Source organism: Abrus precatorius, unplaced genomic scaffold (assembly GCF_003935025.1).
Source record: "Abrus precatorius isolate BTA unplaced genomic scaffold, Abrus_2018 Scaffold8, whole genome shotgun sequence".
Taxonomy (NCBI): domain Eukaryota; kingdom Viridiplantae; phylum Streptophyta; class Magnoliopsida; order Fabales; family Fabaceae; genus Abrus; species Abrus precatorius.
The window spans coordinates 38,069,025-38,080,298 of NW_020874428.1; the positions used below are offsets into that span (position 1 = coordinate 38,069,025).

At 37.1% G+C, this 11,274-nt stretch overlaps 1 protein-coding gene across 1 annotated transcript; it reads right to left on the reverse strand.

Annotated features, from left to right (window-relative positions):
• Positions 1 to 6,494: 6,494 nt before the first annotated feature.
• On the reverse strand, positions 6,495 to 10,923 carry LOC113874843 (LRR receptor-like serine/threonine-protein kinase). The gene is made up of 2 exons (XM_027513056.1): positions 7,856 to 10,923; positions 6,495 to 7,006 (listed from the first exon to the last, which is right to left on the reverse strand). The coding sequence occupies exons 1-2, from the start codon at positions 10,686 to 10,688 to the stop codon at positions 6,495 to 6,497; spliced, it is 3,345 nt and encodes a 1,114-aa protein (XP_027368857.1). The 5' UTR covers positions 10,689 to 10,923.
• Between the last annotated feature and the right edge of the window lie 351 nt (positions 10,924 to 11,274).

The following is an 11,274-nucleotide window of genomic DNA, read 5'->3' on the forward strand; positions in this document are numbered from 1 at the left end:
TTGTTGTTAGAGATTATGTAAATCTACAAAAAATTATGTTTTCAATATATAACCTGAATCGAGGTGTGTTCTTCCTATCTCCTTCCTTCATGAAATTCAAAGAACGTTGCTGACAATGAATTTGACTTCGACAAGAAACCTGGAATACATCTTATCTTGTCATGGAACCATAGTTTTCCATGCTTCCTAGACAAAATTTAAAGTAAATTATATATTTTACTGCTAATGCATCCGTTATATGTGGTTTTGCATGTGGAGAATTACAAAGAAGCTAGCTACAAACAAATCTCGAGACTTTATCCGTTGAATCTTCTATGCTACCTTCTCTGTAACATTATATTAATATATATTATATAACCAAAGTATGAATTTTCAAAAAAAAAGAAAAAAAGAGAATAATATTTTAATGTATGTAGAAATGGCTGCAGTTAATTTTGCACAGTAAGTATAAAACGAAGAATAATTTTAATACAGCGAACCGAAGATCAATTAGTGGTGAACAATCGTTTTCCCCACCAAGCTCGTGTTTTCGCGCGAGTAAACTTGAAGGTTTTGCCTAAATAGTACTACTACATTGGGACACACAATCTAAAAAACACATTTTTTTATTATTTTGAAATTTGACTCAGCGATAATCTGTGTAACAATATCCAGTTTCTTCAAGAAACATGTAAAAATAGATATAATAATAATAATAATAATCGACACCATTTTCAAGGCAAAATTGTAAATTTGTTGAAAGCTAACAGTCAACGTCATAACTGCATGGATCATTTTATTAATCTTAGACCATCCGAAACTAGACGAGAAAAAAAAAGAAGGGGGCACATGGTTCTTGAGTTGCAGGTGTTAGTAGCATCCTAGTGAAGTGACCCAAGATATGGATCTTTTAATATTAAGAATAATGTATAGAAGGGTAGAATTGTAACCAAAGAATTGACGCTTCCTTGCGTGACAACAAAGCGATCCCCACCACTTCGATTAAAGAATAAAGGACGCTGACGGTCTATACAAGAGTCTAGAAACGTAAAATAGAAGAGGATACAAGGAACTCAAGGAAGAAATGGAAGAATGCTTTATATTATGAGCTGGAGATTACGCTGCCTCAAACTGGAAAGGCTTATGATAAGATGATTCCGTATATGAAGCATGAGAAGACCACTTTCCTGTAGGATAATATAAACAGACACACCAGTAACAAGCAATGCCTACTTTTTTGTTTCTTAGAGAGAAAGTATGTTTATTGCCACAAAAATCAACTAGTCCTTGCTACATACATATCATATTCACAATTGTTGGTTTTCAACTGTGCCATTGTTCCCTGCCGTACAGTTTTTGTTTCTGGATTATATTATAAAATAGGGTCGTTGTTAACGAGAATCATAAACTTTTATATTAAAGTGCATTAAAAATCATTACAGAAGTACATTAATAACATTTTTAAATATTACTCGGGACTAGCATTTGCTTATAAAAACATTACTCGAAATATACCTCAGTTTTTTATGAATAGTAAAAATGGACATGTTCTTGCCTTGGTCACTTCCTCTCTTTCCTTTCCCATTTGTACTAGTTGATAAGATAGTAAGTATATAATTAGTTTACCCTTCTTTAAAATTTAAACAATTCACATGCTTTGGTTACCCTATACTTTCAGGTACAGTTTCAAGAGCATAGATAACAACACAATCTAAAACAACAAAACGCACAAGTTGTTATATACTGCTTTGCTTATGCTGTGTTACCATCAAATTCAACCAATCAACTAGTTGTTATCTGTTTTAACATTTGAAGATAATTATGCCGCTGATTCTAACAACAAACAAAAATATAAAATGCATTTATATACTTCAGGAAGACTGACTCAACCACGGCAGAGAAATGTAAAGCAAACAAGGAGCAAAATGGATTTCTTACACTGCAATTGAAGTCTCAGCAGAGGTATGTACGCATTTTTAATGAAAAAAAGTATCTGTATAGTTTCCATTTTATACTCTTTGTGCTTGACACAATCATAAAGTTGATCATTTACGCATTGTTTAGATGAAATGAGGAGAGAAAAAAGTTAAGAGACTAAAAAAAGAACAGAAAAAGATGCATTATTTGAATGAATAAAAATAAAAACAAGAAATTATATGTACTTATTTGAATAAATTAAAAAATATAGACTATATTAAATGAAAAAATATTTAAATTCATATAAAATAATTTTAAAAACAAACTATAGCTCCCTGCCCCTCTTCTCCATTTCCTCCCTCACCCGTTATTGTGCAAGAGATTCACACATTGTTTTGTCCTTACTAACGATAATTATCAAAATAAAAGAGTATAAAATGGACAGTACAAACTCTTATTAATTAAAACTAAATTCAAACATATTTATGAAGTTTAAATCATCATATATTTTAGCCAGGTAATAATAAATAAGTTGTCATACAGCCTCTGTGCTCTGCTCAGCTGCTTATTCCAAAAGAATACATTCATGCCTAACAAATATGACCAGTGACCAACTATATGACTGTAAAATATCAGCATGAAGTAGGATTCTGTCAGAGGTTAGAACACCCCCGGTGGACTGTTTGTGAACTCGACAAGAGAAAACTGCATCTTCTGAATTACAGAACCATCTCGCATTTCTCACTGCTACAAGAACTTAGCTTTAAATATATTAAATTTTTATTTTTATTTCTATGCATTTATTTTTTTATTTTGATAGTTTTAGCATATGTTTAAAAATTGGCACGTAACAATATTTAATTTAGTTGAATTATCCTTTACCAATCATTAAAAATAAAACTAAATAATATTTTAAAATATAGGAACTAAAATAAAAAATTATTTTATAAATATTAAAATCAATATTTTAAGGGTATTAAAAATATATTTATTCAAAAAATTATTACTAAATTTTTAAATAATCTAACAACACATCTTGACTAATAATCACTTTTGGTTCAAATAAGGACTAATATTTTTTTTCAAAGAAAAAATTTAATAAACAAATGTTAAATATTACGAGTATTTGGGTGTAGCCCAAAAACTGGTCACTTGTATTATTGGGCTTAGGAGTTCTCTCCATGACATTCTGATATGAGCCCAGATATGAGCCCAGGTATGAGCTATAGGCAAGTTAGCCTATCTTTATGTTTGGGCCTTTCGTTGCAGTTTGTAAAAACAAAGGAGAGACCTTTATTCCTTTCCAACTTCGTGTGTAGTTGTCTCGTTAACATTTACGCCAAGCAAAGCAACATAAAGTAGAATAAATAATTTACTAATTAATAATATTTTTTCTTTATTCATTAAATTAAAAATAAAATATTTAAATCAGAAGTGACAATAAATATATAAGAGTTACAATAACCCTCTCCTTGCATGCGGATGAACTGATAGGAATTGTCATTTTGTCATATAAACTCATTTTTGGGTTGTTATATGTATATAACGCCCTACACCAATAAAGTAACGAGTAAAGAAGAATTAATTTTGATAAAATTGATTTAGAGTAGAATTGAATTTAATGAAATTAATTTTGAATCATTGATTATAATTGAGATACGGACATAAATTAATATGAATAATGTATTTTTATTAGAATGCATGTTTTCAATTGAAAAAAAAAATGCGAGAATTGATTTTCCAATTGTAAAACAAATTAGCCTGAAATAGAGAAAATCCCGTTAACCTGATGTCATGGAAGAGCAGAAGTTTCAGTGATCCTGGCATTAGGAACTAACTGTTTGCTCAGACTTAGCAACAGCTTGTGGATTTGGAACACTGAAACTCCAGTTACTTGTTTGAGAGATGATGGTGACCTTTGCAGTTATAACCGATATGAGTTAGGGAATGGAGTTGTTCACTATTTTTATATTGAAATGATAATTTTGGATCCAAATTTCTCACAATTGTGACGCATTCAGTTATATTTGAAAAAAAACTACAAAATTTTTTAATGTAAAATTAACTTAAGCAAATTTTATTTTTTTTTACTTAAATAAATTTTGACAAATTTGATTAAGCGAATTTTAAGTCTTCTCTTTTAATCTTTTTTTTTTCTTCTCCTCATGCTTAATATTCATTTTCAATTTTTATATTCAATTCTTTTTCGCCACTATATTCAACATTCTTCTTTCTCTCATCTCAATTCTTCCTTTCTTTTTTCAACTTCCTTTTTTCTCTACCTCATGTTCAACTCCTTTTTTTTTCTCTTCACATTCTCACTCTATTCTATATTTATTTTTTTCTCTTTCTTCCATACCCAACTCTCTATCCTGCTTTCTCTCCACCATCATTCATATATATCACTCACTCTCCTTATGTCCATCTATCTTCAATCCTCTCTTTTCTTCACACACAGTTTTTATCTTTTCACATCACAAAATTTACTTAAGTCAAAATTAAAAAAAAATTGCTTAATTTAATAGTGTTTAAATTTTTTTTATCATTTTTTGTATTTTTATTTAAACAAGTATATTTTTGCTTAAATAAAAATAAAACTGAATCACAAATAAAGAAAATCTGGATGTGATAATTTTGGTTTTGTTGATGATCAAAAGTTTCTGTACAATTGGTGTTTAATGAGAATAAATTGTATAATCTTTTTGGCATGCTAGTTCGACTAGAATAGTATAGTTAAATCAGATGTGTATATTCGAGCTATCTATGATACGACTCTTATTTCAACTTTGAAAAGGATCCTCAGTAAAAATGAAGGTTGTGGACTGAAATATTTATGACACTACCAAAACGCTGGATGCAAAATAATATAAATTTTAATATTGAAAAACTTTATTGCTTAGTGTTTTCGTGAAACTGTTGTGTCTGTCTATTGTTTCCCTTTCAGACGACAAAATGATATTCAATTTGATTTGGAGATCGAAGAGATGGTACTAAATTGAAGTGTTTGTTAATTTGAAAGGGGATTTAACACTGTTAAAAATTTGTCCTTGGGTATAGAGATCACTCGTGTTAGGCTTAGCCCACACCTTGAATTATGGTTAGTGTCAGACATAGGTTTTAAGGCATAAATAAAATGAGCTTGCTTGGTCCCTACCCAAATTCAATCATAACTCTACAAAACTGTGATGATAATTCGATCAAATTTTTCTTTCCTTTTGGATGAATCAGACTAGAAGAAGATAAAATTATCACCTTCAAATGACCCCGACCCTGTAATTTATTTTGCTCTCACTTTTTCGAAATGTTTTCCACAGATAACATTTATCATTTCCGGGCCATACATAGCATGTGAAAATAGACTCTCATTGGTGGTCAGACCTTTTTATGGCTAAAAAAAGAGTACAAATATTTGAGTCTAGTACATGGTCATGTGAAGATAGACACGGGAATTTTATGAAATAATAGCATGTAAGTTACACTTTAAATTAAATTTTTGTCACGTGTCATGAAAGGAATATTAATAATAAAATAAAAACCATATTACTTTGGTAATCTTTCATTTTCTTTATTTGATGGAGGCTCGGCTCACATACAATTTGTTGGTTTCCTTTGTGGGGCAGTAGATGAAAGATCCCATATCTTACAAGAGGGGGGCCAGAGCGCCTGAGTCTGTACTACGCATTAATCTACATGTGCGTCTGGTGAGTGCTATCAAAATGCCACTGTTGGATCAAAGAAAGTTTTTCAAGTACTCCTGAAATACTGCACCCACTTAATATAGGATAATACTGAGTGATACGAAGTTGGAAAAGCTAAAAGAAAGAAATGCAACATAACCATTTTGCATTTGGTGGTCTATTCATGACACCATTGACACGGTAGTCTTGTGCTGTCAACTATTTAAAGCAAAGTCAGATGCTATAAGCTGTAATCGAATGGCTTATATGGGGAAATTACACTTGAGATTGCTCATTGCTTGACCATATATATTGTGGACTTAAATGCAGAATGCTCCAAGTTCACATGGTGCGGGCCTAGACAGTTAGTTGAATGAAGACAAGCCAACTCACTTCTTTTTCTATAATCAGCAACAATCATAATGGAAGCAAAAGGGGGCTTAAAAAGTACCTAATGATGGTTCACCTTCCTGCTCAACCTGACAACTCCCACTTTTACTCTTCGGCATTCCAAGTAATTAACACTACACAATCTATTGCTCTCTTTTGAAGAATTGATGGAAGCAACTTCTTATGGAAAGCAACCTTTTGATTTTAATTTTTTTCTTACTATAAATAGATGTAGGGGGCCCTCACATATATATTTTATATATAGCAAAGTGTAGTTAAGATGCGGGAAGAAGCCATAATTTCTGATAAGAAAAGAACTAGAATCATGTAAATCGATTAAGCTTCTGTACACTCTTCTTTTGCTTTTTATCTCGTTATCAATCAGAACAACCGAAGTACATTTACAATTCCCACATTACACTAACGTTAATTACTACTACTACTGCTAACTAACCAATCAAAATATCTAGCATGATCTAAAGCCCGAAAATATAGTAATTAATATATTGATCTGAAATAGAGAGAAGCGTATTAATTTTGAATAACTGAGGATTGGTTCCTTGGAGGATGGTAGGCTGCTCCAGAGGAAGAGGAATAAGCAAGTGATGAGGAGTGGGAAGTGGATTGTAGGAGCAATAACTGAGCTGGGGTGACTGAGGAGGAGGAATAGGAGGAAGCTTCAGTTCTTTTGGGCTTGTGGGCCTCAGCCCCTGGTGGAGAATCATGTCGAATTTCTCTCAATAATGCTGCAACATCTTTCATTGTCGGTCGATCCCCTGCACGATTACTTGTGCACAACAGAGAGATACCAAGTGCTTGCAACATCTCTTGTATTTGTGTGTCTGGATGGCCTTGTAACTTGGAATCCAGAACCTCAATTGGGTCCTTCTTGCTCTTTAAGTGCTCCCGTACCCATTGAATAACATGTTGTCCATCCGGGAATGATGGATCTACGGGCCTTTTCCCCGTTATTATCTCTAGTAGGACCACGCCAAAGCTGTACACATCGCTCTTCTCTGTGATTTTAAGCATGCATGCATACTCTGCAAGATTCCAACCCAACACAAAATTATAATTCTCCAAATGTTACCAAGACAGAGAGGTAAGTGACATTTGTTGTCTGTAAAGTAGCTGAACAAGGATTAATCAGATTAAGATGGCCATGTTATGTGTGACACGGGAGGTTTGGCTTTTGTGCGGGCACTACCATGCCTTATGCTTGTCCAAAGTGAAAGATTATGTGTAATTATTATGCATGCAGGCAGTTTGTGACTTTGTGTCGTCAAGTACACGAGATGTACACACAACGAAACCATAAACCATAAAGGAGATGGATGGTCGTACGGTCCCCATTTCCCACTCATATCATCACATGCTCTGGTCCATCAACATTGTTTATATCAAAAACTGCCAATATCAGACCAACTCTACCTACAATTTTAGCACCTCATAGATCATATATCCCTCAATTGCCTATGATCAGCCGATACCATTTGAACTATAGTTATAAAATGTCTTCTATTTCTTTTTTATCATTTCACAAGTTATCTAATTCAATTAATAATCAGCATTGCTTATCTATCCCATACACAATCTTACCTCTAAATTGGTTCAGACAAGACATTTTACTCTTATCATAAAATTAAAACGCTCTTTTAACTTGGCCGGTATTCATCCACTACATCACGTATGCACTATATGATAGAGCGATTTCATTATTTAATTAAGTTCCAACCTTGATATGTAATCTGGTCAGTTAAAATTGATAAACAGGTTCTACTATTACGAACAGAGTGTGAGAAATAATTGTATTTTTTTTAACGTGAATAGTTATTTCTATATTTTGGTTTGAAAAAAGGGGGGGAAAAAAAAGAAAAGAGAAAATGGCTTACCGGGCGCAATGTAGCCATAGGAACCGGCGAACTGAGGATTAACGGAAAAAGAAGCTTGATCCTCTTCGACGAATCGAGCGAATCCAAAATCAGCCAAACAGGGTTCATATCTGTCTCCTAACAAAATGTTCTGCGCCTTGACGTCCCGGTGCAAGATAGCAGGGACGCAATCGTGATGCAAGTAAGCCACACCCTCAGCCACGCCCAGGGCTATCTTGAGCCGCGTCTCCCAGTCGATTAATCCTGTGCACCCCTCGTGTAACAACGTGTCCAAATTACCGTTGGGTAAATAATCATAGAACAGTAATTTCGTTCTCCGGTTCGCTCCCCAACCCAACAGCCGCACAATATTCCGATGACGGATTCGCGCCAGCGTCGCGATCTCGGATGAAAACGCCGCCGCCGAGAATTTCTCCGACGACCGAAACTTCTTAACCGCTATGGTCAGTTCCGTCGCCGGCATGTCCACCTTGTAAACGACGCCGGATCGACCGTGGCCGATGACGTTGCCAGCAGATAGACATATGGCTACGTCAGAAATAGACAGGTTGAGTTTCTGGTACAGTGTCACCTCCCAGGGTGGGGCCATGTCTGCGTCGCTGTCCTTTCCATCTATCTCCATGTCGTTTTTCCGGTCCCCTCGTCGTTTTGCTGCGACGACAACGTACAGCGCCGCCATGAGCAACACGCACGCCGTGCACAGCAGGACCACCATGGCCGCGCGCGCCACCCTCGCACGCCTCCCCGATCTCCCGACGCCGTTACACTGGTTGCCGGAGAAGCACAGCATCGGGTTTCCGGCAAGCACGCTGAGGGGAAGCTTCGCGAAGAAAGGCGTGTCCGGGACCCGTCCGGAGAATTTGTTGTGCGAGATATTGAGGACCACGAGATTTTGCAGGTCAGCGAGATACTCGAGGTTCCCCTCGAGAAAATTGTGAGAAATGTCCAACACTCCGAGCTTCGTCAAGCCGGAAAACTCCTGAGGTATCTCGCCGGAGAGCTGGTTTAGGCTCAGATTCAGAGCGATTTCCAGCGCTGGAATATTGCCGATGCTGCCGGGGATTTCGCTGGAGAGACGGTTGCTGCTGAGGTCCAGCAACTGCAGCTTGGCACAAGAACCGAGTCGACTCGGAATGGAGCCGGAGATTTGATTCTTCCCGAGAACGAGTTTGGAGAGTGCGGCGAGCGAGCCAAGGGTAGGACTCAGAGTACCTTCGATCATGTTATCGGAGACATCGAGAAACTGAAGCGAAACGAGCTGGTTCAAACTTTCCGGCAAATTTCCGGAGATGAAGTTGGAATGTAAGTCCAAAAATGTGAGATTCCGGCAGCTGGAGATCTCCTCCGGGATAACGCCGGAAATTCGATTGCTCCCCAGGTCCAAGAAATTCAAATTGATGAGATTCCCAATCTGCGAGGGGATGCTCCCGGTGATGTTGTTGTTGTTAGCTCGGAAGCGAATAAGGGAGGAACAATTCCCAATCTGAGAGGGGATTTTCCCGGAAAGATTATTAGAGAGGAGCAAAAGCTTGTTGAGATTCTTGAGCTGGAATATCCCCTTTGGAATGGGACCCGTTAATCCATTCTGCGAAAGATCAATGGCCTCTAGGTTTTGACAATTGGAAAGGGACGAGGGAATGTTACCTTGCAGGTTGTTGTGCCACAGAAACAACAACGTTAGATTCCCAAGGTTTCCTATTTCGGAGGGTATTGAGCCCGTGATTAGGTTGTTGTCTAGTTCTACGTGCGTCAGCTGCTGACACTTGCCCAATTCCCCAGGAATCTCCCCCGAAATCTGGTTCACACTGAGTTGGAGCTCTTGCAGTGACGTCAAGTTCTCGAAAGTTCTGGGAATGCTTCCCGTTATTGAATTCATTGACGCATCAATCACTGATAACTGCTCGCAGTTTCCAATCTCAGGTGGGATGGGGCCAACAAGATTGTTCTGCCACAGCAGAAGGTTTTTGAGGTTCTTAAGGTTTCCCAATTTGCTTGGTATGGATCCTGTGAGGGAGTTCTCGTAAAGATAAATGTTTTGGAGCTCTGTGCAGTCGCCAAGTTCAGGGGGTATTTGGCCAGAGAGCAGGGAAGTGTAGAGGGCAATGGTTTCAAGGTTCTTGAGAAGGCCAAGACTTGGTGGCAGAGAACCTGTGATGCTTGTTTCTGCCAAGCCCAACATCACCAAACTGGAACAGTTACCAATTTCTTGTGGCAAAGAACCTTCCAGGTTCTTGTTTCCTCCGGCTCTTATCACTTGAAGGTTCCTCAGGTAGCCAATAGTACTAGGAACTTCACCACTGAGTTGATTGTCGTACAGGATCAGCTTCTCCAACTTCGTGAGGTTCCCAATTGCAAGTGGAATGGACCCCACAAGGTCGTTGGAGTTGAGATGGAGTTCCTGGAGTTGTGGCAAGTAACATAGCTCGCTTGGGATTTCCCCACTCAAGGCATTGTCACTCAAGTCCAAGTAGCTGAGTCGGAAGAGGTTGCCTATTTCTTTTGGGATTGAACCGGTGAGGTTGGTTCCGGTTAAGATAAGGCTGTTCAAGGAAAGCAATGAGGTGAAATTAGAGGGAAGTCTTCCAAGCAAATCCACATACCTCAAATCCAATTGTACTACTTCATTCTTCCAGTTGCAACTCACACCAAACCAGCTACATGGGGTGTCTTCAATTGGGTCCCAGTTACTCAATACCTCCAGTGATCCATTCAGGGTTCTCTTCCATGAAAGAAGAGCTTTCCCTTGTTGGTTCACTGCATGAGCAATAAAAGAATGGAATGGAACTAAAAGGGAAATGCATAAGAAGAAGAGGGTCCATGGATTTACAGGCATTACAACTATGCTACAAACTCCAATGAAAGAACACGCAGAAAGGTTTGAGCCTAGGGAGGAACAATGGGAAGGAACCAAATCATATCTTGTGGGTTACTGCGTTTATAAAATAAGGAGTTATATACATAATAAAATACCCAGAATCTCCGGATCCAAGAAACAGCTAGGCCATGATGTTCCTTCAGAGAGAGATGGAATTTTAGATGGTAATTTTTAAGTATTTGTTTATGTTGGAGTGGAGTGCGGGGGGGAAGAAGGATTATAACAGTTTTTAAATTTGGGAATGAACAACAGAGATGGGATGGGTGGGTGAGTGCCTTTCTTTCTAAATTTTGTTTTAATATCAACTGTTTATCTATTGATGTGGCCTTGTTATAAAATAAGCTTTCATTTTCTCTTGGATTTTTTCGTAACATGGATGAGACGAATTGTATCCTGAAAATATGGGTGGGCGCATTTGTCTGCTACCATACCACACATTCTGCTGAGGGCCAACTAGTTTTGAGTCTGGCTCTCCATTTTATATTGAACGGTAATGCAATTAGATCTAAACATGAGCCTAATCAGATTTAAGAGCAAACCTTTT